This window comes from Sturnira hondurensis, unplaced genomic scaffold (assembly GCF_014824575.4).
Source record: "Sturnira hondurensis isolate 20B ecotype Veracruz unplaced genomic scaffold, ASM1482457v3 Scaffold0007865, whole genome shotgun sequence".
In the NCBI taxonomy this organism is placed as follows: Eukaryota; Metazoa; Chordata; class Mammalia; order Chiroptera; family Phyllostomidae; genus Sturnira; species Sturnira hondurensis.
The window spans coordinates 253320-278736 of NW_028080496.1; the positions used below are offsets into that span (position 1 = coordinate 253320).

Below are 25417 nucleotides of genomic sequence, written 5' to 3' on the forward strand. Positions count from 1 at the left end.
TCTTTCTTTCCTTTCTTCCTTCTTTCACCCCTTCTGCTCTCTGGTCTTTTCTTCGCCTCCACGGAGGGCGGGTCCTGCAGTCTTTGTTGCACGCGGGCGGAGTCCGGCGGGACCGGAGCTGCAGGCGCGCGGCCCGCTGTGTGTGTCCTGAGCCGGACCCAGGACCCGCAGGAACAGAGCGAACGCACGGAGGAGCCCGAGGGGTGGCCGGCATGCCCCCTCCGGGCCCCCGCGCCCCCCACAGCCTCGCACCCCTGCGCGCCCTCCTCCTGCTGCTGTGCGCGCTGGCGCCCGGCGCGCCCGGACCCGCACCAGGTGGGTGGGCGCCCGGATCCCCGCCTCGACGCGGCCCCTCTCCCCTCCACCGACCCCTGGCTCACCCCTCGCCGCCCTCGGGTATGAGGAGGGACCGGGTGGGGTGGGGGGCCTTCCAGATCCAACTCCGCCCGCGGCCCTGCCTGTGCGGGAAGAAGTCTCTCTGCTCCTCAGGCTCCAGTGTCCCCAGCTTGGGCGCTGCAGCGTGCGTCCCTCTCGGGGTCTCTCGTCCGAGGGACTGCACAGAGCACGGTCTACACGCCAAGGAGTTGGTTTCTCACCTTCCTCCGTGCGCCCGTGTGGAAAGCGGGCTGTGTGCAAGGTGCTGCGGTCCTCCGGTCCTCCGGCCCCCTGGCCGCCCCCAGCCTCGGAAGGCCCGTGGCCCTCGGTGGGGTCCGGTCTCGCACCGCCCTGCACTTCCTGCCTCCGCCTCGCCTGACGGGCCTCCGATGAGCCTCTGGCGGCCGAGCGCCTGGCGCGTCCGGAGCAGAACAGCAGCCGGCCTGGGGATTTAGGAACCGGGGGTGTGGGATCCCCTGGTCCCGCTCGCCCCGGGGAGCTTCTGGTCTGATGGGGCTGGGCAGTGGGGAGAGCCGAGCAGGAGAGGCCTGAGGACGATGACCTTTGGGTGGGGGCTGGAAAGGTGTCTGGGGTGGGGGCTGGTTTGGGCCTGCATGCTGGGGGTAGGGAGACCTGCTCCCTAGTAGGGAGTCGGTGCTTTGGGGAGCGGGTGAGCGAGTCGAGACGGGTAGCTGAGGAGAGCAGCGTGGTAGGGGTTTTGTGGGCAGCAGGGTGTGGGATGTGGAGGAGGAGCAAGCAATCACTGGGCGCTTACTGGGTGCCACCCCACCAGGCAGGTGCTGGGTTGTCCTTTATGGATGAGGGGGCAGGCTCATTAAGAGTGACCTGCTAGCCAGCTCCTGGGCAGCTGAGGGCTGGCCGAGGGTGAAGCAGGTGGTGGGGTGAGGGAACAGGAACGGGGTGAGCCCGAACTTGGGTCCAGCTCCCCTAGCAGCTGTGGGAAGAATGCAGGTGAGGGGTCCCCTGCGGTCAGGGCCCTCCTCCCCACGACCACCTTGGATGAGTGTGGCCACCCTGCTGCCCACAGGGGTTGCCATTCACCCATTTGTTCAATGGGGGTCACAGGGCTCTGGTGAGGATTGAGTGAAAGCCTGAATGACCTCCACGTGGTGGCCGTTATTTGTATGAATCCAGCAGGCAGACCCAGGAAAGATTAGGGTGTCCTTGGGAGCTGCCATTTGGGGGTGCAGGCAGGGCAGGCAGGCCCCCATGGTAGAGTGTATGTATCGGGGCGGGGGAAGGCCCTCCTGTTCTGCTCACACTCAGGATCCCTGACCCTGAGGCCCTGCGCTTTCTGCTATTGTCTTTGCAGATGCCCCAGGAAACGCAGTCCAGGGCTCTGCCCACTGACTGCAAAGACTTCTTTGGGGCCGAAGCGCACAGCTTAGGGTCACCTTTAGGGAGATGGGACCGTCGGAAGGACTTGGAGTTGCCGGTGCCCAGCCATGTCCCCACCAAAAGGCTGCAGCCCACACGGGAGGGTCTCACACCCTCGCCCACACACAAACACACACTCACCCTGGTTATTTTTTCTCTTTGGCAGGAGCTCTGGGTCGTTTGAAGGGCTGGACCGTGTGTACTGCAGGTTCTTGATGGGCAGGGGAGGGTTCACACCCTGTCGGTGTTTCCCTGGTGGAAGTGACAATTCTGTCACCTAAGGGTGATAATCAGAGTATTTAACACCCGCCAATGAGAGCAGATGTGGCCATGGGCCACTGGCAGCCCGGCTGAGTGGCCCTTGCTCCCATCAGCTCTGCCCGCCCTCAGATACACCGAGTGCCAGCCTAAAACAGGTGTTTAGGAAAATGGCTAAGTGTGCCCGAGAACTTCTCACTAACTTCCAATCATACTTAGCTCACTCTTACTCTGGGCCGCCTGCTGTTCTTATCTCTTACATAGTAACTCCTTTCATTTCGGCGGTCTCAGAATGTGGGTACGACTATTATACCCATTGTATAGCTGGAGAAACTGAGGCTCTGAGCAGTGGGTGTCCCGGCTGGTGGACTGGCTCCCCCACGCAGTCATCTGAAGGCCTTGGGCCTGCAGCTTCTCTGTCCTTGGCCTCTGACACGTTTCTGAACCTAACAGGATGCCTGCCTCTGTATCGCTCACCTTGAATCTGTCTGGCCATGTTGGCCCAGGGCCTAGAGCAGGAATTTTCAGCGGGAATATATGTCCCCAGGGACATAGGTCCTTCCCTGGGGACACTTTTTGCAGCTCTGGGGCCCATTTCTCCCCAGTGGCAAATGGACCTGCCTGTCCCACCCATGTGCCTTCAGGGGCACGGCTGTTACCTGCAGCGTGTCACGTAGCTCTGGCCCCTCAGGACACTGAGTGCTTCAGGCCCGATGGCATCAGCACCCCACCCCTGGGGCTGTCCTCAGCCTCCAGGCCACACACTGTAAAGTGGCTGAGTTGGGACTCAGCCAGGTCTTCCTCTGTTCAAATCTCACATTTTTGACAGGGCACTGTCTCCCCGCCCCCCGCCTCTCATTTCACAGGACACATGCATAACCCAGGCTTACCTTCTTGCCCCTCGTAACTATACTGCTAGTTCTTCTGTCTTTTCCGGGGGGGTCTACCACCAGGATGCCCTCCTCGTCTTTGTGGTTAAACGTGCCAAGAGACATCTCACATGTCTCCGTGAGGTGTCTGTGACGAAGCTTTTCTCCCACTTGTCTGTGGGTGTCCCCTCCCCTCACTTGCACCTTGTCAGCACTGTGCTGGGGACGATGTTCTCAAGGGCTCTGCACCCTCTGTTTTGAGGGCAAGGACAGTGTCTCGTATATTTTCCTGGGCACCGGGGCACCTCACACTCCTTCACAACCCAAATGCCGTGACCAGACAGGTAACAAATGTAGACAAAGACGAGACTGGTAGGGAGACATTTTCCTTGAAACAGGGGGCTTCTTGGCTCACTTCTCGTTTTCCCATTTTTGTCAGAGATTGAGTTCTTTACTGAATGAAACGCAAGTGTGAAGCCAGAGGGTGACCTATACTCAGCTGCAGTGCCATGGGGACACAATAGGGACTGGTGGGGACTGAGGCAGCTGGGGGAACATTAGCCTGTGCTACAGAAATACTTCTGAGAAGTGGACATAGAGGCCTGACCTGGAGAGATGTTGAGAATTTTTGAAGAGAGCTGAAAATTGAGATTTTGGGGACAAAAGAACATGCAAGTTTTAAAAAAACCTCTCCGGAGGATATATGTTCATTGATTTTAGAAATAGAGGACAGGGGGCAGGGAAGAGAATCATTGATCACACCCCAAAACGTTTGGTATACAGGGTGACACTCCGAACAACTGAGCCACCTGGCCAGGGTAAGAACAAGGGATTTTTAAACAGTGATGACTGATTAAATAGTTTCCAATATTTGTGTCAGCCAAAACAAACACCCACACACATACACACACACAAAAAAATCAGTGCACTGATGAAAAACGAGTCTGCAGGCTGGGGTTGTGGGGTTCGATTCTAAGCGCCCTCAGGACATCGGAGCGGAAGTTTCCTTAGATCATCCAGCCCCTGTGGCTTCCAAATGGCAGGCTCCCACTTGGTGACATCAGGACCCCTCGGAGGGCTGGGGAAAGCACCCAAAACACCTATGTTGGAGAGTCCCGGGCACCTACAGGCTGGCGGTGCTCTCCAGGCGGTGCTCTCCAGGTGTCGCCTCCGTTCAGCCGGGTAAACTTCCCGTGGGGGATTCCCCAACTTCCCTGAGGCTCCTGGTCAAAACACAGCTTCCCACAGGGTTTCCTGGAGATGCTGGTTCAGTCCGTGCCTCTGGGACAGGGCACGGAAATTTGTTTGTAAGGAATTCTTATCTGAGAAGCCTGGGAAATCCTTGCACTGCTATCCTCCTGAAAATCAGAGACAGGGGCGGTCACCCAAACCGGCCCTGCCGTCTGTGTTCAGGGCATTGGCCAGGAGGGCTGGCGGGATGCAGACCGGAGGCCAGCTGCGTTTCTGCAGCCTGACCTAGATGGAGCTTCGGGCTGGGCTGCGAGCACAGGGCAGTTTCTGGTCCCTGGAGACTTCATGGTTTTCTCCCCGCAGGGCTGGCGGCCGAGGGCCCAGAGGTGCTGGACATTGTGCACCCGGTACGCGTGGACGCGGAGGGCGTCTTCCTGTCCTACGAGCTGTGGCCACGTGTGCTGCGCAAGCGCGCCCTATCCGCGCAGCCGGCCGTGCACGCCTTCTACGAGCTGCAGTTCCGCGGGCGCGCGCTGCGCTTCCACCTGGCCGCCAACACGCGCCTGCTGGCGCCCGGCTTCGTGAGCGAGACGCACCGGCGTGGCGGCCTGGGGCGCACGCACATCCGCACGCGTGTGCCCACCTGCCACCTGCTGGGCGAGGTGCAGGACCCAGAGCTGGAGGGCGGCGTGGCAGCCATCAGCGCCTGTGACGGCCTGGTGAGTGCCCCGGCTTGCCTCCGACTTCACCGGTGGCTTTGGCCGATTCACTCCCGCTTCCCAAGCCTCAGTAGCCACCTTGGAAGTGAGCGTGCAGGCCTCTTTGTTCCAGGAAGATTGGGTTCCCGTCCCACAGGCTAGGACTGTGGGACATTTGTGACAGCCTTCCCGAGGGTGCTGGCGATCCAGAGACCCACTTTCAGAACCACGGCACGTGGTTCGTGCAGACGAGGTAGCTCAGAAAGCAGCAGAGCCGCTCTCCCTTCGGAGGGTGGCTTTCCCCCCTCTGGCAGGTGACCCAGCATGGCTGCCTGGGACACCGCGGGGGACACACAGTGCTGCTCCACTGGGACCAGACCCATCAGTCCCTCCGAACGGGGTGAGGGGCGGGTGGATCGAGCAGCTTCAGCCCAAAGCCTTTGGCTGCGTCACAGGGCAAGAAGGACATTCCAGGCCGAGGGCGCAGAGTGAACACAGACCCGGTGCGTCTGCGGCCAGCCAGGAGTCGGGTGGCAGGAGGAGCAGCCAGGGCCGGCTCTCCTGGTGTGACGGGGACCTTCTTCCCAGAAAGGTGTGTTCCGGCTCTCCAACGAGGACTACTTCATCGAGCCCCTGGAAGGGATCGCGGCCCGGCCCAACCGCGCCCAGCCCCACGTGGTGTACAAACGTCAAGTCCCCAGCGCGCAGGCAGAGCAGGGCAACTCCGGGGCTCCAGGCACCTGCGGGGTGCAAGGTACGTGCTTATGGCTGCAGGGCAGGCGCATGGAGGGCCTTTGCAGAAGCCTCTGTCCCCATCTGCAAGCCTGGCTCCCCTGGGGCCAAAGGGACAGAGGGACCAGCAGACATATGTAGTATAGCTTGTTCCCTCCAAGTGTGCTCTGGCCTGAGGCCTCTGCCTCTCAGGCCTACTCAGCCCAGCTCCTACAGGGACCCCTCTCACTTCTGCCTCCGGGGCCCCTCCCCGTTTGGGGGTGTGGTCTTCCTGTGCCCCACCCCTCATTGCCCACCATTTATTCCTTGAGTCTCCGAGCCAGGCCAGGCAGGGTCACACGCACCCCAGCAGGGCAGCTAGCCAGGAACCTCCTCTCTCCCCTCCTCTTTGGGTCCCACCCGAGAATAACTGACCTCTGGTACCGGGGACCCAGCGCAAGAGCCAGGGTGGGTGTGGAGCTGTCCGCCAAGGGCTCCCAGGGCTTGGAAGTCGCTTGCCAGCTCGCCGACCTCAGAAGCTGCCACAGTTCAGGGACTCTGCTGGAACAGATGAACACTTCTTGGCCTTGGTTTCCCCGGCTACGTAGAGTGATTCCTCCCGGATCCTTGGCCTGGTTCAGAAGAGCAGGCTGTGTGGGGGCTGGGGGGTGGGGTGGGGTGGGCAGCTGGGGGTTAGGCCTGGGTCCGCATGGGCTGGGATGCACTAATCCCCCAGAGGGTGGCCACGTGGGGAGACAGGCCCAGGACCTCCTGTCTCCTGGGCATGGTGCTTGACTGTGTCATGTCTGCCATGTCACTGGCCCCCTGGGCTCACCTTCTGAGGCTGACTGGAGTATTCCCACGTCCAGTCGGTGACCCCCAGGGTCCCAGACCGGAAGTAACAAAGTCATGGTCACATGGTACAGCTCAGGGGCAGAGCCACCCTGGGCATCCAGACCTCTTGCTTCTGAGCCCACCGCTGTCCCTGGGAGCTCACTTAGCTGAGGCCCTGGTGCCCTGGGCACCGAGCCCGCCTGACCGCTTCCCCTGGGCTGTGCGTGGCCCCGCAGCTTCCCCGGAGCAGGCGTCCTGGTGGCGGTGGCGGGAGCATTCAGAGCAGCGGCGCCGGCGGCTCCGGCATCTGCACCAGCCCTCAGTCAGCAAGGACAAGTGGGTGGAGACCCTGGTGGTGGCCGATGCCAAGATGGTGGAGTACCACGGACAGCCTCAGGTGGAGAGCTACGTGCTGACCATTATGAACATAGTGAGTGGTGGTGGGCTGCGGCCCGTGGGGAGGCGTGGCGCTGGTGGGGTGCAGATAGCCAGCGTTCGGGGTGGGGGTGTGGCAGGAAGGCTGGCAGGCTGGTCCCCAGGCCCAGGCCCAGTCCCCCCACAGGGGGTGACAGTCTCCAGACTCTTGGGTCCAGGGAGTCCCTGGGAGGGAGCTGGGCACTAGTGAGGCTTTGGGGGGCTGCTGGCATTTGGGAGGCAGTGTCGACCTGTTATCCCCATTATCAGGGGCTCTCGTGTCCTCGGAACAGAGCGTGTTTGGGTCGCTCCTATTCGAATTGTGTCTTTGTGGATGGAACCCCCAGAAGCCAGGTCACAGCTAGTCTGGCCTGCCATCCTTGCCCGCCGGAAACCCGAGGCCTGCTCCCCGCTGTGGGCTGGCCGTCTTGCTCTGAGGGGGCTTTAAAAGAGCAGAGCGGTATCCCCGGCCTGTTCCCCGCACCTTGGACCCTTTCTGTCTTTGGCGGTGGCCTTTTGTCCTGGGCTGAGCCGGAACCCCCGGGGGTAACCCGGGGAGGCCCGTGTGCACCGCAGAGCTCCCGGGCCTTTGAGCCTGGATGTGGGCTGGGGGCGGGGAGCCGCTGCCCATGTCCTAGGGCCAGGGTGACAGCCTGACCTCTCTCGGGCAGGTGGCCGGCATCTTCCACGACCCCAGCATCGGGAACCCCATTCACATCACTGTCGTGCGCTTGATCCTCCTGGAAGACGATGAGGTGAGGGGCCGCGTGCGTGCATGTGCGCATGCGCGCGGAAGGCAGAGTGAGGGTCTCCGGAGCCCTGGGCAGTACCGCCTGTCTCCCGGTCCCTGCTGGAGAAAGGGGTGCCGTGCCGTCCCCCCACTGCCCTCTCTGGGCGTCGGAGTCCTGCCTCTGCGAGGAGGAGACTGGGACGGGCCTTCAGAGCCCAGGGGCAGACCTGAGGGGCCGCGCTGTCTACCCACAGGAGGACCTAAAAGTCACACACCATGCGGACAACACCCTGAGGAGCTTCTGCAAGTGGCAGAAAAGCATCAACACGAAGGGGGACACCCACCCGCTGCACCACGACACCGCCATCCTGCTCACCAGGTGCCGCCAGCTGGGGGCGCCGCCGCTGCTCCGGGAGCCCAGCCCTGCTCCCCGGGGCCTCATTCTGCGGGGAGTCCGCCGGTCAGCGGTCAGCGCGCGGGCCGGTCTTTCTGTTCGGAAACAATTGCGGACTCTCGGGCCGGTGTCCGAAATGATACAGCGAGACACGGTGTAGCGTCTGGCGTCTCCGTGGTGCACTAGCCCAGCCAGGAATGGGCACGGAGCCGGGCACAGGTCTCACTTGGATTTCGCGAGGGGTTGTGCACACCCACGTGTGTGTTTCTGTCCCGCGTGTTCGGCCACCAGTCTGTGCAGAGGCAGCCTTTGTGATTTCCGTGGGGGGGGTTCTTTCCCCTCGGCCGGGCTGCGGTAGATCTGTGCCGGGTCCGCGCCCCAGGCCCACAGGGTGTTCAGCGGGGTCTAGGTGAAGAGGGCACCCGCGTCCCCATGGCTGCTGTGCAGGCCCAGTGTCTCGGAGCAGTGGGTGGGCAGCCTTCTCAGTCCCTCCCGGGGGCCCCACACCGGGCCAGGTCCGCCTGAGCGCCCTTCTCTCCGCCGGTGCAGGAAGGACCTGTGCGCCTCCATGAACCAGCCCTGTGAGACCCTGGGCCTGTCCCACGTGGGGGGCATGTGCCAGCCCTTTCGCAGCTGCAGCGTCAATGAGGACACGGGCCTGCCGCTGGCCTTCACCGTGGCCCACGAGCTCGGGCACAGGTACCCACAGCCCCTCTGCCAGCTTCCGACCAGGGGGCACTGGGCAGCCGGGCCCACGGGCGTCAGAACCCTAGGGAAGGAATGCCCTGGCCATCCCTTGTCCTTCCATGTCCCCATCCACAATCTGGCTACTTCCCTGGGGAACAGGAGAGAGGCCCTTGGTTAGCTGGAACAGGTTTCCTTTGACCTGTGGGTCAGAGGCACTGGCCACCCCTCCCCCTTGCCCTGCAGTGCCGCATAGTTGGCTCAGGGGCCTCCCCACACACCTGTACTCTCTGCTGTGTGGCACGAGGCCAGCACCCTGCCCACTCTGGCCCTGCCGGTTGAGCGGTGACATCCAAGGTTCCTCCATGAGACAGGTCTGCTTGAGGCTCGTGCCTAAACATGGCCGATGCCGGCTGCTTAGCAGGTGAATGTGGCAGCTTGCCACATTCGGACCAGTGGGTCCCCATGGTCGAGAAGCAGGGGGTCACCACCCAGATGCTGTGGGCTCCCTGGCTCGGACCTTGAAGAGCCGCCCCTGGCAATAGAGAGGGTGCTTGCCCCCAAATCTGCTATGTGGCCTCTGCCTCCCTGTGCTGTTTGAGGATTGAATGAGGTAGCAGCTCTGAAAGTCCTCCATGGGATGCCCGGCACTGAATAGGTTCTCACGTCCTTCCTAAGGAGGGTCTCTAGAGGAGACCCGTTTTCTGTGAGGAAGCTGCTCAGATGCTCTTAACTCAGGGGCATATCCTCGGGATGAGGCCCTGGGGGTGGGAGGACCGTTCAGACTGTTCCTGGTGGCAGGGACCACGGTCCATGGCCACGGCCCAGCTGCTGCGCCTGGGGGCCCTGTGGGAGAATAGCCCCATCGCGCCCGCCTTGTATAAGAAAACGGAGACTCCAAGAGGGAAAGTGCCCTTCCCAGGGTCACACAGCTGTTGGGCGGACGAGCCAGCACCTTGCGGGACTGGGGGGCAGGGCGGGGCTCACAAGGGCACCTTCAGTGCGTGGCTCACCGGCCCGGGGCCTGTGCTCTCACGCAGCTTTGGCATTCAGCACGACGGAAGCGGCAATGACTGCGAGGCGGTTGGGAAACGGCCTTTCATCATGTCTCCACAGCTCCTGTACGACACCGTGCCCCTCACCTGGTCCCGCTGCAGCCGCGAGTACATCACCAGGTTTCTCGAGTGAGTGCCCCTCCCCCACCCCCAGGCCGGGGTCCCCGCCCTGACCGGGACAGCCCAGCAGGGGGCGCGCAAGGGGTGCGCAGCCTTCCCACTGCACTGTGACCTCCGCGGGAGCAGTGTCTTCTCTGGTCTTCCTGACATTGTTACTCACACGGAGTTTCTTTCCTGCTCCCCACGAGGGCTCTCTTCACCTCGCCTCTTCCTTGCCCTTGGTCCTCATGGATTTTTGCCTTCGCTGCCAGCATGGTGGGGTTCTGGAAGGCGGTGGAGAGAAATCTCACAGCGCCATGCTTTCCTGGAGGCCGGCTCCCTGTGGGATCTGAGCAAGGGAGGCCCCGGTAGCCGGGGCTGGGCTGAGAACGGGGCTGGACACAAAGGAGGCCTGCGCCATGTGGTTCAGAGCCTGGCTGTGGCCCAGGATTCCGGCCCGGTGCGCATGGGAGTTACCTGCACCCAGGAGCCTCAGGCACGGGATCATGCGGTCCCCGGCTCTTGGGGGGAACGTCGGGATTCACTGACCAAACGTGCGACGCGTGTTACGTGATGCCGACTGCGTGCGGTTATCGCCGCAAAAGGCCAGTGATGAGAGGACCTGAGCTGGGGAATGGGCCCGGGCGTGGAGCGAGCAAGGCTGAAAACCCCCAGGGAGTGTGGGCCGCCTCCCCCCACGGGGCAGAGCAGGAGCTGCCGAGGGGAACAGCCGCTGCTCCCATGGCGCCCCAGGGCTGGTTCCAGCTGCTTCCACCCAGGGTGCCACCCAGCACCCTGGGTCCTGGACTGACAGACAGACGAGTCTCTGTCTCCCTTCAGCAGCAGGAATGCGTGAGGCACTTGGCTGGGGGCCTGGGCCAGGGTGGGACACTGGAGCCCCCTGGCGTCACCAGGGTCTCCGCCAACCATGCAGACACGTGGGGCCAGTGGAGGAGGGGCCTCACCCCCCACGGGGAGTGTCAGAAGGCCCAGGGCAGGTGGAAGGAGTGGGGCGTGTGGACAGAGATCGTGACACCAGCCTTTTCTCAGCCCCTGTGCCCTCTCTGTCTTTCTGCCGGGGGTGGGATGACAGACAGAGGACCCACCCCACCCAGATGGGTTGGGGACAGAATGAGCGAGATTCACGGGTGGTGCCAAGTGGGGTCAGGCAGGCAGTGTTCCCTGGTCTCGGGGGAGGCTCTGAGGCACTGGGACAACGTGCCCCGCCTTGGCCATCCCACTGGACTCCCCTCGGACCCTGCACGGAGATGGTTACTGGCCTTGTGGCGAGGCCCACACAATCTCAGGGTCACTCCCTGCACTCCGGGAACAGCAGTAAAGGATACAGATGAGGCCCGCTCCCCCTGGGGGGCAGACGGGGGGCAGGGGCGATGTCCTCGAGGGTGTGTAGTAGGAATCTGGAGAGGGTGCCAACGCCTCCTGGGGTCAGAGACGTCATCTCTGAGAAGAAGCCTGGAAGTCGCCCTCCACACTTACAGCGCATCCAGGGGAAGAGAGCGCTCCAGGCAGAGTGCAGGGCGTGGTCGGGGAGCTGGGGGGGCAGGCCCGCTCACTCCTGCCCTGGAGCAAGTGTCCCATCCCGTCTTCCACTGCCCCGTGTCCCCGCTGACCATTGGCTCGCTGACCAGGACTAGGAGCGGTGGGGGGAGGCCCCTCCTCAGGTGGTGGGCAGCTCTGTGCCCTGTCCTTAAGGCCGGAGCCAAGCCCTGCCTGCTCTGTCCCCTTGGGGGACCACCAGCCTGCTATAATTAGAGCAAGAAGAGGCCTGAGGGGAAGGGTTGGCAGGCCTGGGGTTCCGGGTGTGCCGGCCCCCCACGAGGAGCCAGCCTGGCTGGCGGTGAGCCGACCAGAGGAAGGAAGTGCCGGCCGCCGGCCGCCTGTGGGACTCTCCCCAGTAGATGCTGCTGTTTCCACCTCTGTGGCCAGAGGTCCTGCAGGCAGCATCAGCCTCTGTGAGGAGGGCACAAAGGCCCAGAGAGGGTGAGGGATGGCCCAGCGCCACACAGCATCCATAGTCGGGTAGAGAGTGGGGATCAGCTTTCTGACCCCTGGCCAGCTCTGGGTCCCAGCCAGGAAAGGGGCTGCCTGTGGCCTGGGAGCCCCCAGGCTGGGTCTGAGTCAGGGGTGGGGGCCCCCACCAGCCCTCTTCTTGAAGAACAGAAGGACCCTCAGGCCAGGCTGACCCACCCACCCCGCCGGCTACCACTCCGTCCCAGCATGCAGGCCAGGGAACCCCAGAACCCTGTTTCTTTCTGCCAGGCCTCAGTGCCGTGGCCCTGAACTTACATTTGGGGTGAAGCATTTGAGGCTGGGCTCCCAGTAGGCTGGGGGAGTGGCACTGGGGACAGCCCAGTGAGTGGACGTGCAGGGGCACCAGCAGCCTGGGCCTGGCCTCTGACCCTGCCCATCAGGGACCCCTGCAGACCCCTGAGGCTCCAGGCTGCCAGGGCTGCCGCCAGCTCTCCATGGCCTGGGACCTCCTCGGGCATCGGCTGCGCTGTGATGCTGCCCAGATCCCGGTGGGACCTGCAGGTCCCGGGTGAAGGGGTGGGGGCCGCGGGAGGGCTCATGCAGGGCTCAGCGGCCCGGGTTTCTCAGCGGGGAGGAGCCTTTGGGCCATATCTGGAGGAGGGAAGCTTCTGGTGGAGAAGAGAGAGCCGGGTTTCTCAGCGGGGAGGAGCCTTTGGGCCATATCTGGAGGAGGGAAGCTTCTGGTGGAGAAGAGAGAGGAGTGCTGTAGGGGATAAAACCACCGTGCACAGGCCTGGCCCCGCGGAGTGGGTGCAGGCTGTGTGGCCTGGGGCGCGTGGGCTGCCGGGGCTGGGGTCGCAGCACAGGCTGGGCGGGGTGAGGAAGCTGAGGGTTCCTGCAAGCCTAGGCTTCTTGCCCTTCCGGTCCCCTCTGCCCTCCAGCCCGCCAGGGCCTCCCAGGTTGGTCTCAGGCTGTTCCTTTTACCCCATCCTTCTGCCCCATCTCTGCAGCCGGGGGTGGGGCCACTGCCTGGATGACCCACCCCCCAAGGATGTCATCGAGCTCCCCTCGGTGCTGCCTGGTGTCCTCTACGACATGGACCACCAGTGCCGCCTCCAGTACGGGGCCGCCTCTGTGTTCTGCAAGGACATGGACGTGAGTGTGGGGCACAGGGGCGGGGATGGGGCGCGCCAGCCTGCAGACCCCCGGGAGAGGCCTCGGGTTGGGGGGCCATGGGCCCCGGGCTGAACTCTGGGGGGACTGTCAGCCACGGGGGGCACTGTGGGCAAGTCCTGCTCCCAGAGCTGAACAGATCGGACAAAAAGCTTCTGGGTCCCGGGGAAGGTTGTTTGAAGCGATGGCCCTGGGCTTGTCTCCCAGACCTCGCGTGGCTTCCGACACCGGCTGGAGGCTGTTCCTGCCGGCAGAGCCAAGCCTCAGGGTGCCTGCAGCACCGCACGGTGCAGGGGGTGCAGAGAAGGCAGATGGGGCCCCGGGGACTTGTGGGGTGGTGAGCAGGCACTGGCCAGGGGGGACAGTGTGGCCTGCGTCCTTCCACATTTCCACAGAATGTCTGTCACACACTGTGGTGCTCTGTGGGGCTCACCTGTCACTCCAAGCTGGACGCAGCCGTGGACGGCACCACCTGTGGAGAGAGCAAGGTACAGGGGCCTCCGCTGGCCGTGCTGGTGGGAAAGGCCAACTTCCCAGTGTCTCTGCTGGGGGTTGGCCTGTAGCAGACCCCTGGCCCTCTCCAGCCCCCATGCCCATCTGCAGAACGGAGGCATAGGAGCTTCATCCTGTGACTGTCCCCAGTGTCTTCAGCTCAGAGTCAGCCCCTGGGTCCTGTGTTCTAGGAGGGGACCTCCCCTACCCCTTCCATCCTTCTCCTCTCTGCCTTTCCAGGCCTCCCACCTACACCTGTTTCTAACTAGGGTGAGCATGACTGATAGGTTTGGGGTGGCAGTCCTACCTCCATCTGTCTTGGCAGTGGTGTCTGAATGGGGAGTGCGTTCCCATGAGCTTCCAGCCCAAGGCAGTGGATGGCGGCTGGTCCGGCTGGAGCGCCTGGTCCACCTGCTCGCGCAGCTGCGGTGTGGGTGTGCAGAGCACTGAGCGGCAGTGCACCCAGCCCGTGTGAGTGTGCAGCCCGGCACGGGGGCCAGGGGGTCGAGGGCACTGAGCAGAGGCAGTTGACTGAGGGAGCCTGGCTCTGACCCTGTCTCTAGCTGTCAGAAGTCTACCCACAGAGGCCAGGCTTGAGTGTCCAGCCGCCCCAGGCCAAGCCCAGAGACCAGAGGGACTCAGCACCCAGGACAAGGCAACAGCTGGCTGGAGGGAGGCAGGAGGGGGCAGGGGCCACGAGCTTAGACCCTGGCCTTCAATGGAGCAGGGTTCCAGCCTCCCCTCTGCGGCCCCAGGCCCCAGGCCTCCGTTTCAGGGTCCCGGTGGAGCCGTGGGCAGGGTCAATGCAGCTAAGCCCACCTAGCACCAGAAAACAGGAGCCGCTTGGTTGTATCACAGTGGGCCTGAGAGGAGAGCAGGGACAGCTGGGAGGAGTGGTCAGCAGCAGGGGCACCGGGTGACCTGGGCTTCAGGCTCCCCATCTAAGAGAGTGGCGTGAAGATTCTGCAGCCTCCTCACGGGGCTGCCCCCAGCTCCTCACAGGTGTGCAGTTCAGAGCTGGCCCCATCCAGGACCCTGTGTGTGCCACAGACAGTGGCCTGGCCGGAACCCCTGCCTCTCCTTGGCCCCCAGTCTGAGCTGGGTGGGTGTGCTCGCCGGCACAGGGGCCGCTCAGGACCCCGGGTCCCATCAGTAGGGGTCTCCAGCAGCCAGTGCCGGTCACGTCTGCAGTGTCTCAATAGCCTTCTGCAGAGACAGCCCCAGACCCAAGTTGTAGGTTGTAGATGAAGAAGCCAGTCGGGAGAGGTCAGCACCTTGCCCAGGGTCCCACAGCAGGTTGGGGGCAGGGCCAGGCTCCCTGCTGCCACAGCCCCTTAAACAGCCAGAGGGGTGGGCGGCCAGCAGGGGGCAGCATCCACAGAGGTGGGGGCAGGTGTCTGCGCCTGCACTCAGCCCCACCCGGCTCTGCCCACAGGCCCAAGTACAAGGGCAAATACTGCGTGGGCGAACGGAAGCGCTTGCGTCTCTGCAACCTGAAGAAATGCCCGGCCGGCCAGCCCTCCTTCCGCCACATCCAGTGCAGCCACTTCGACACCACGTTCTACAAGGGCCAGCTGCATACCTGGGTGCCCGTGGTCAACGACGGTGAGTCCCACAGGCTCCCCGGGACTCAGACCCGGGCTGGCCACTAGGGGGCCCCCCTTGCCGTGCCTGCAGCATTTCTGTGCTGCTTGCCCCAGGCGGCCCTCCATGCCCATCCCATAGGTGGGCTTCGTGGCAGCCTGTGACTCCTTCCCCGTTGTCTTTCATGGCTCCTGTACCTGGGCCCCCAGAGAACCCCTGCGAGCTGCACTGCCGGCCCGCGAATGAGTCCTTCGCCGAGAAGCTACGGGACGCTGTGGTGGACGGCACACCCTGCTACCAGGGCCGGGCCAGGGCCAGCAGAGACCTGTGCATCAATGGCATCTGCAAGGTGAGCCACAAGGGGGCTTCTCTGCCCCGCCCCCCGCCTCGTGGGAGGGGCTCATCCACAAGCCCCGCCCGTAGGTCCTATTCGGCCCCGCCCATACCAGCATCACGTGTCTCTCCTGGGCCCCTGGGCATCCTTCCCAGGCCCCAACATTGGGTTTTCCAGTTGTGCTGGCGACACCTCTGTTGGTCCCCCATCACTTCTCAGAAAAGCCCCTCACTCCTGGCACCCTCTGGGTCAGACCACACCCCCCACCTCTGCGTTTGTGCCTCCGCCTCCCCGTCCCCATTGCCAACCCTGGGTTCTGCTGAAGGCACCTTACCTCCTTGTGGCACATAGGACATGAGAGCCCAGGGCGGGGCTGGACCTCCTCCTGGCTGGATGGCCCCCAGGCAGGGCTTCCTGTGAAATAGAAAGGGGGCCACATCCACAACAGCAGGTCACATGAGGTCACTCACAGGTGGTCACCATCTGGGACAGTCAGGGCTCAGTGCCTGGCACTGGGCGCCAGGTTTTGCTGGCGATTCTTAGTCACTTCCAGCAAGAGCTGCGGCCTCACCTCTGTGACAAGTTCCAGCTGCTTCCGGGAGGGGAAGCCATGGAGGCCTTGAGGCCTGGGTTCCAAGACGGAGAAGCGGGAGGGCCTGGGACGCTGATTCCTGTCTACACTGGTCACCCCCGGAGTGCCAGTTCCCCTGCCTGCTGCCCGTCGTGGAGCCTGTCCCCCCTCTGTCCCCGGCGATCTCCGGATGCGCCTGTGCTGCTGGGGTCCGCCTCCTGCTTCACAGCCCAGGAAACCCGGGCTGGGAGAGGCAGCGGGGTGGACCTGGGCGCCCTCGGGACCGCCACACCCTAGCACCAGGGCCTCTTCTCTGTGTGTCACAGAATGTGGGCTGCGACTTCGAGATCGACTCAGGCGCCCGGGAGGACCGCTGCGGTGTGTGTCATGGCGACGGCTCCACCTGTCACACCGTGAGAGAGACCTTCCAGGAGGCTGATGACAACAAGGGTACGGGGCGGGACCCCTGGTCGGGGGACCACTGGCCCTTCCTCCTGTCTCCACCCAGGCTGGAGATGGGGAACAGGGAAGCCACTGTGCTTCCCAGGATCCAAGCAGGAGTCTGGACACTTGGCCCTGGGGAGTGGCCTGTCTTCACAGGGCATCTTCCTGCCCCAGGGAGCCCAGGCCAGGCCCATCAGGTTCAGAAAGCCCTCAGCTCCACGCCCTTACCTCAGGGTGTTTTGCATACATTATTTAAGTGCCAGTTATATATCAAAAGGAGAAACAGGAGGGGATGTGTTCACAGTCAGACACAGGGACAGAATCTTTTAGCCTCACAGATGCCACGGAGGGAGGCCCAGGGGTCTTTGAGAGCCCCAGGGAAGAAGTCTTTGACCTGGAGAGATCAGGGAAGACTTCCTGTAGGAGATGGCAGCTGAGCTGAGTCATAAGAGACTCCGAAGGCAGAGAGAGGACCTGTGGCTTGGCAGTGGAAAGAGCTTGCACCACACAAAGCCCAGAGGCAGGAAGCGCCAGCTCTCTCCAGGGTGTGTGAGGAAGATAGGGCTGCCCTGCGGCGGTCCAAGCTGGGCCAGGCCGCTGAGGCTGAGCTCCAGAGGAGCCGCCCAAGACAGCAGTCAGAGCTCAGACCCTGCAGCCTGGTGCTTCACCGCACTGTGCCACAGCCTCCCCACCTGTGCCACGGGGACGTGGCGGCGGCACGTACCTCACAGGGCAGTTTCACACGTGAAGTACCAGGAGGAGCCGTCCCAGGTGAGGGATGGACACTGTGAAGTGAGAGGGCCAGAGGACAATGGCCTGCACGGAGCGAGGGGCTCGTCGCAGGGACAGGCCCCATCCATTTGTTGTTTTTTAAAAGGTTTTTATTTTTAGAGAGGGGAAGGGAGAGGGAAAGAGAGGGAGAGAAACATCAGTGTGTGGTTGCTTCTCCTGCATCCCCTACTGGGGACCTGGCCCGCAACCCAGGCAGGTGCCCTGACTGGGAATCGAACCTGCAACCCTCTGGTTCGCAGGCTGGCGCTCATTCCACTGAGCCACGCCAGCCCTGAGAGCAGGGCGTGGGCCAGCTGTGTGGCGAAAACCAACCACGGTCTCTGGGACAGGGCAGTGGGCCCTGAGTCTTGGGGGCAGCACCTGAAAACCCCTTTGGAGGTGTTGGTAACCCGGGGCAGATGGAACCATCTGCTTCTGGGGAAGCTCAGAGCCTTCAGCTCGCTGTGGGATGCTTGGCATCAGCCAGCAGGGCCGGCAGGAAGAGGGGAGGAAGCCGGGGGTGGGGGCAGCAGCTGGCTCACGTCTGTCTGCACCGCCCTGGCCACCAGGCTACGTAGATGTGGCGCTGGTCCCGGCCGGTGCCCGGGACATCCGCATCGAGGAGCTGGCCGAGAGCAGCAGCTTCCTGGCCTTGCGGAGCGAGGATCCGGAGAAGTACTTCCTCAACGGTCACTGGACCATCCAGTGGAACGGGGACTATGAAGTGGCAGGCACCACCTTCACCTACACACGCATGGGCGAGCTGGAGAAACTCACCTCCCCCGGGCCCACCGAGGAGCCCGTCTGGATCCAGGTGCCTGTGTCCTGAGGCCGGGGCCGGGGAGTGGAGGTGGAGTCCTAGGGATGCCGGGCCGGAGAAGGTCTGGGGCAGTCTCGGAGCCTCTGCCTCAGTTTCCCCCCTTCTAAAGCGGCCTTAGGTCCTAGGGGTGGCTGGGTGGGTTGGCTGTCTCGTGCTCACGGGCCCCCTCGGCCTCGCCCCCCAGCTGCTCATCCAGGAGAGCAACCCTGGCGTGCGCTACGAGTACACCATCCACCGAGCGGCCGACCCCCTCGGGCTGGGCCTGCCGCCCGAGTTCTCTTGGGCCTTCGGGCCCTGGACCAAGTGCACAGTCACCTGCGGCACAGGTGAGGGGGTGGCCCTCGGCTCCGGGGCAGGGACCCCGGCCTCAGCCTCCAGCCCCCTGCTTATTGGTGGGGCCGCCGTCAGCCTGGAGTTTCGTTGCTCCGAGCCTCAGTCTCCCCATCTGTAAAATGGGGCCACCAACAGCCCGTCTCCTGGGTCCCTTGGACTTGCAGGCTAGCAGCTGCCACCTGTGGAGCTCCGGCCACGTGCCAGGCCCACGTGTGGCCGCCTGTCCCCCTCACACTGGGCTTCCAGGCGGGGGTAACCATCCCTCCCGTTTACAGATGGAGACTGAGGCCTCCCAGCTAGGACGCCCCAGCCCATCGAACCCCGCACTCTGCTCCTCCCAGGGTGGGTGCCTGGGGTTGGGGGGGTCCTGTCCTGGGAGGGCTCTGGGCAGAGAGGCTGTGGCCCTGTCTCTGGGTGCCACCCAGTACCGTGGTCCCCCAGGCATACAGAGGCAGAGTGCCTACTGCACCAAGTGGCAGGCGGGGCCAGTGGACGACAGATACTGTGACCCCGTGGGCCGGCCCGACGACCGCCAGAGGAAGTGCAGCGAGGAACCCTGCCCCGCCCGGTGAGCCCCCTGACCACGGTCCCCGGGGCTCTCCCTGGGTTAAGGGTGGCGGGAGCAAAGGCGCACTAGGCTGTGGCGGGGCTGGCCCAGACCGGGCACCCTGGGAGTCCGGCCAGCGACATGCGAGCACCCCCTGCCCCCTGCAGCTGGTGGGTCGGCGAGTGGCAGCCGTGTTCCTGCTCCTGTGGGCCTGGGGGCCTCTCCCGCCGGGCCGTGCTCTGCATCCAGAGCGTGGGGCCGGAGGAGCAGAGAGCCCTGGAGCCACCCCACTGTGAGCACCTGGCCCGGCCCCCCGCCGAAAGCCCCTGCAACTTCCACGTGCCCTGTCCGGCCTCCTGGGCCGTGGGGAACTGGTCTCAGGTCAGCATGGGGACAGGAGGGGTCTGCCCCCGGCACCGCTGTCCATCTTGGGGGGCTGCAGGGAGGCAGCACCACCTTGGGAGGACCCTCGCGATGGCGGGAGGGAGGCTGGGGCCCTCCTGGTCCAGCCCCCCAGTGGCCTGACCCTGTCCCCGGCCTCCCCTGCAGTGTTCGGCCACTTGCGGGCAAGGCACTCGGCACCGAACAGTCACCTGCACCCACAACACCAGCGTCCCCTGCGATGAGGCCCAGCGGCCGGCCAGCGAGGCTGCCTGCTCCCTGCCGCCCTGCCCGCGGGCCCCGGACCCTGAAGGCTCCGGCAGTGGCTCCTTTAGCCAGACGCTGTACACCGAGGTCAGCTTCACCCACCACCACCTGGCCCCCCACACTCCATCCCCTTCCCCACTCAGCAATGTCATCGCGGAAGAGGAGGGAGAGGAGGAGGAGGACACCGCCCAGCTGGGCCCGCCAGGGCCCGTCTTCGTGGACGACTTCTACTATGACTACAACTTCATCAGGTTCCACGAGGACCTGTCCTACGAGCGCTTCGAACAGCCTGGCCCAGGCCCAGAGGGCACAGGGGACGGGACACCCCCACCCCCGAGCAGCCCTGCCGAGCCCCCCGCTGGGGCCCCCGAGCCAGCCACAGAACTTCCTAGGCAGGAGGACCAGCAGGCGGCGGAAGACCCGTCTCCTTGGCCCCGCCAGGCTGGTCACTCCACACCGCCACCTCCAGAGAGGGTGCCCTGGAACCCCCTAGGCAACTTGTTGCCTGAGGAAGACGCCCCTACGCTGGCCCCTGAGGGGGAGCCCCCCAGCTTCCCCGGGCCCCCCACTTCGGTCAGTGAGATGCCTGCTGCCCCTGGGAGCCGCAGTGAGTTTCCGGTCGGGGAGCAGGGCCCAAGCCAACTGCCACCTCCGAGGTGGGAGGTGACCAACGAGGTTTTGGAGGATGAGGAGGAGAACGCTGAGGGCCACCCAGCGCTGCCCCTGCCCCAGACTCCCACCGCCTCTCAGCCAGAGGCCCGGGGCTGGGACGGCTCCCTGGGGCCGGGGACACCCACGTCCCCGGCCCCAGGGCTGGCTCTACCAGGCCTGCATAGCCCAGCGCCACCAGAGACCTTCCTTGGGACCGCCCCCACGGGCCCAGGGCACAGGCTTTGGGAGGTCACCCTGAGTCCACAGCCCTCGGGCCAGCCTGAGCCCCTCAGCCCTGAAGCATCCGCACCAGCCTCGGACAGCCCCGCCAACAGCAGCAGAGCGCCCGAGGCCCAGACCCTGGACCCCAGCCTGGCTGACGGAGGGCCNCCCACCGCCTCTCAGCCAGAGGCCCGGGGCTGGGACGGCTCCCTGGGGCCGGGGACACCCACGTCCCCGGCCCCAGGGCTGGCTCTACCAGGCCTGCATAGCCCAGCGCCACCAGAGACCTTCCTTGGGACCGCCCCCACGGGCCCAGGGCACAGGCTTTGGGGGGCCACCCTGAGTCCACGGCCCTCGGGCCAGCCTGAGCCCCTCAGCCCTGAAGTATCCGCACCAGCCTCGGACAGTCCCGCCAACAGCAGCAGAGCGCCCGAGGCCCAGACCCTGGACCCCAGCCTGGCTGACGGAGGGCCCCCTTTGGACCTGCCCCTGGCCGGGAACGCCAGCTGGGAAGTGGGGAAGTGGAGTGAGGCAAGTATCAGAGCTGTCGGGGGGCCTTGCTGCCTCAGTTTCTGAACAGTGTGTGTGGGGGGGGGCGTCTCACTGTGTCCCTGGCGTCCCCAGAGGCCCTTCCCTGGCCAGCTCGGGGCCCCTGGGGAGGCAGGGCAGCACCCACCAGGAGCAGACAGGAGCCTTTCTCCCCCACCTCGGGCCCAAATGCCCCAAGGACAGGGTGCTCACCCCAGACTGCGGGGGTTCCGGGGCAGCCCCTCCCCCGCCCAGGCCCCTCCCTTGTGGGGCCCAGCAGGGCTCCGAGGCTCACCTGGCTCCTCTGTGTGCTGCTGTGGCCCTCCCACCTGGCTCCCCCGACCCGGCTGCACCCAGCTCTCTCTGGGCCTGCAGGGGGCTGAGTGGCAAGGAACCACGCTGTCCCCCACGAACACACACAGGGTCCCCAATTGTCACGGCAGAGGAAGTGAGCTCCGTTCAGGTCCCCGGCGTGGGGGCAGGAGGGAGAGACTCCCGCCCCCAGGCGGTTCTGTCGCGACGGCTGGGCTTCTCGGCTGTGTTTCCCGTGGGTCAGGACCGTGGCGCCCAGGGGAGTCCCCGTTTCCTCGGGAGGTGGGGGGGAGGAGCTCGTTTTGCAGATGAGGAAACCGAGGCCTCAGCTGCGCAGACGCGCTCTCAGCCACCTGGGCGGGGCGGGGCGGGGCGACGGGAGATGCCCCGCCCTCACGGCCTCTGGCCCCGCCCCCAGTGCTCCACCACCTGTGGCCTGGGCGCGGAGTGGAGGTCCGTGCGCTGCAGCTCGGGCCGCGAGGACGACTGCGCCCCTGCCGGCCGGCCCCAGCCCGCCCGCCGCTGCCACCTGCGGCCCTGCGCCACCTGGCACGTGGGCACCTGGAGTAAGGTGTGTGGGTGACCGCGGGTGCTGGGCCCGGAGCCGCGGGCCTCCACCGCCTGCGAGTTCCTGGCCTGTCCCGTGTTCGCATTTTCGCTGGTGCCACCCTCACCAGACCCGTCCCTTGCTGGCCTGGTCCTTTTCCCCTGTACTTCCCGCCCCCTGGGATCTGAGGGTGGCCTGAGGGTCACCCATTTTCCCTCCAGTCCATCGTGGGTGGGCAGCCCCGACCTTTCCCTGGAACTCGGAGAACGAGGCCCCTGGTTGGGGGGGGTGGCCTCGCCGCGCGCCCACGCGCCTGTCCTCCGGACCCCAGTGCTCCCGCAGCTGCGGCGGAGGCGTCTCTGTGCGGGAGGTGCAGTGCGTGGGCGCGCAGGACCTCCGGCCGCTCCGGCCCTTCCACTGCCAGGCCGGGCCTGCCCAGCCGCCCGCCCGCCAGCCCTGCGGGGTGCAGCCCTGCCTCGCCTGGTACACCTCTTCCTGGAGAGAAGTGAGGCTTGGGGGGCGCGCGAGCGGGCTGGGGCGGGGGGGACGCGGGACCCAGCCTGGCCCTGACGCCCCCGCCCCGCTCGTCCCGTCCCCAGTGCTCCGAGGCCTGCGGCGGCGGGGAGCAGCAGCGCCTGGTGACCTGCCCGCAGCCGGGGCTGTGCGAGGAGGCGCTGAGGCCCAACAGCACGCAGCCCTGCAACACGCACCCCTGCACGCAGTGGGTGGTCGGGCCCTGGAGCCAGGTGAGGGCAGCCCTGGCCCGAGGAGGGCCAAGTGCCTCCCGCGCTCGCGAGTTCGGGGCTCTGCTCCTCGTCCCCCTGGCTGCTGAGTGGCGCTGGGCTGTGTGTGTCCGGTGGTAAAAGGGGGTCGTGGGGGTGGGAACAGCGAGGCCCTCAGAACAGGGCCCGGCACAGGTCGGCCCCGAGGAAACGTGTTTCGGGGCTTTTTAAAAATATCAGACCCCAGCTGGGAAGAACGGAGCCTGGTGGGTCAGTCCCTCCGAAGCGGGGTGCAGCCAGTCGGGGGGAGCTCACGTCCCTCCCCCTCACACCCCCGCCCGCCCCAGTGCTCATTGCCCTGCGGGGGCGGCGTCCGGCGGCGCCTGGTCAAGTGCGTCAATACCCAGACCGGCCTGCCGGAGGAAGACAGCGACCAGTGTGCCCACGAGCCCTGGCCCGAGGGCTCCCAGCCCTGCGGCACCGAGGACTGCGTGCTGGCCGAGCCACAGCGTGAGTGTGCCCACCCCCCACCGTAGGGGAGCAGGGAGTGGGGGCTGGGGAGTCATCCGGCTGTCGCCCCTACAGCAGGGGACTGTGCCAGGACTGAACAGGGGCGTGGGGTGGGGGCCCAGCTTTCTCTGGGTCAGGAGGGATCGCAGCCTCGGTCCCCACGTCGCTGTGTGAGGCTGGCCAGCTGCCTCCCTGTGGGTCTCCGAGGTAGGTCCGCTCATGCCTGAGAGCCACCAGCTGGAGGACAGGCGGCCTGAGTGAGCAGTGCCTCCCTCCCGGGGTCCTGGAGGAGGGGCCCGAGGCACGAGCGCTCGTGGACACACGCACACACAGCACGCACACACCACTGGCCTCCTGCACTGCCCCCACGGGAAACTGGCCTGGAGGCCACCTGGGCTCCCCCGCAGCTGGGTGGCCTTGGGGTGCGCTTTGCCCTCCCTGAAGGCCGCCAGCTCCCCTCCGTGGGGGTGGGGGAGGGGCCCCCGGGAGGCCTGGGGGGGGTGAGCAGAGGGTCTCCACACAGCCACTGTCACCCTGTTGTCACGTGGTGCCAGGAAGCCGGTGCAGGGCTGCCTGTCACTTGAGGGAGTCAGCTGTTTGCCCCGGCCCCTGGGACATTGCCCAGGGGTGGGGGGTGGCTCAGGACTTTGGGATTAGCCCCAGTCTGCCCCGAATCCCTGAAGAAAGCCCCCCCCCCCACCTGGACTCCGCTCTCTGCATTCAGTAACCTCAGCCCCTCCGCACCCGGCCCCGGGGGTGGCTGCATTTGACTTTGGTGAACGGCTGCTCTGGACCCCTTGGGCTGAGGGCAGGGTGGGAACCCAGGTGCAGGGGGCTGAGACCAAGGACAGGCCTGGCCTGGAGGGCCTGGGTGGCTTTGGAGGGTCAGTCAGGTGGCTGAGCCCTGCGCTGTCCCAACAGAGGAGGTCAGTGCTGGAGCCAGCCGGGAGGCGACTCAGACACTAAGACCCTGGAGTCCCCAGGATATTGTGACGGTTCGTGGGGGCGCCTCTGGGAATCCTGGAAACTCCAGGATGTGAGGTCACAGGGCGAGGCAGCTGACAGCGCGGAGAGGAGCAGGGACCAAGGAGGGAAGTGCCCCCCCCCCCGGGGGGTTAAAAAAGGAACAGGGCAGATGTGTGGCTGGGAGCTGCCGTCCAAAGCCCAGGTGCCTGCCGCCTGGAGATGTCCAGGCCCGTGGGATGTTTGCTGGCCAAGCAGGGCCCGGGGGCTGCTGAGCACACTCAGCCACCGTGGGGGCTTGGAAGCCAGCCACTTCCCAGAATAGCCGTGAGCACAGGCCAAGCCCACCATGGCCCCTCCCGCCCCGCAGGCTGTGAGCGGGACCGCCTGTCCTTCGCCTTCTGCGAGACCCTGCGCCTCCTGGGCCGCTGCCAACTGCCCTCCATCCGCGCCCAGTGCTGCCTCTCCTGCCCGGCACCCGGCCGCAGCCGCCACCGGCGGGCCCCTGGCAGCTGACCGCCACCCTGGCTGGGCAAACAGACAGACGGACCACTGACAGCCGCACAGACCTCAGTGCCCACCCCACCCCCTGTCTGCGCCCTCATGGTGCTACCCCGGCCCCTGCCAGTGGCAGGCTGGGGACCCCCCCTCAGAAAAGGTATTTTTTTATTCTAACAGTTTGTATAACGCACTATTATTATTATTATTATTATTAATTATTATATAAACAAGCATCTACCGAGTCAGAGTGCAACCTGGCTTCCTCTGGGGTGGCGGGAATTTCAGATGTGAAACTCTGCCCCCCTCTTCCCACGGGAGAGGGGGCCAGCAGGGGACGTGGGTGGGCCACAAGGCAGAGCCAGGCCCAGGTGGGCTGGAGGCCTGGAAAGGAGGCTGAGTCTCAGGGGAGGTGTCTCAGGCCCCCTGCTCAGGCGTCCAACCCCCCCCCCCCCCCGCCCGTGCTCCCTGCAAGGTCCAAAGACCCATTTTCACAGGGACTGCCACCGAGGTGACGGTGGCCCTGTGCGCTCTACCCACCTGCACCTCTGCCCACCTGCACGGGGGCCCAGGGTGGCTCAGCTGGGCTTTGTCAGCCCCAGGTTGGAGGGAGGGGCAGGCCACACCTTTCTCCCCCACCAGTCCACCTCCCGCATCTCTGAGCTCCCGGCCCAGGGTGGATGTGTAGGGCTGGCCTGGGGTCCCACCACCTGGCACCTGCCCTGCCCCCCACAGCCCCTTCCTGCCAACCCGCTTCCAAAGCCCACCTGGTGCCCTAGTGCAGGATCCTGTGGGCTTGGATGCTTCGAGGTGTCCTGGGCCCTGTGGCCCCTCCTGGCCAGTGTGTGTTGGGGACAGAGGGGACATTGAAAACCACTCCTTGAGGATCAAGACCAGAGGCTGAAGCGTCAGAACCGGCCCTTCTGTAGAAGGCCAGGGAGCCTGGCCACCCCCAGCAGTAACCCGGGGGGCAGTGGGGCCCTGGTGCTCTCTGAGCGCCCATCACCTCAGTTCAGACCGGAAACCCAAGGCTCTGAGGGAGGGG

At 65.1% G+C, this 25417-nt stretch overlaps 1 protein-coding gene across 1 annotated transcript; it reads left to right on the top strand.

Annotated features, from left to right (window-relative positions):
* Positions 1-24560, top strand: ADAMTS7 (ADAM metallopeptidase with thrombospondin type 1 motif 7). The gene is made up of 25 exons (XM_037053421.1): positions 1-315; positions 4455-4810; positions 5378-5543; positions 6571-6764; positions 7420-7503; positions 7733-7857; positions 8422-8571; positions 9597-9740; positions 12713-12857; positions 13271-13363; positions 13693-13838; positions 14803-14972; positions 15161-15300; positions 16183-16306; positions 17641-17885; positions 18076-18217; positions 18666-18792; positions 18939-19152; positions 19321-20216; positions 20394-20823; positions 21551-21703; positions 22011-22184; positions 22279-22425; positions 22749-22911; positions 24245-24560. Exons 1-25 carry the CDS (start codon positions 213-215, stop codon positions 24388-24390), a joined length of 4977 nt encoding a protein of 1658 aa, XP_036909316.1. The 5' UTR covers positions 1-212; the 3' UTR covers positions 24391-24560.
* Positions 24561-25417: the final 857 nt, after the last annotated feature.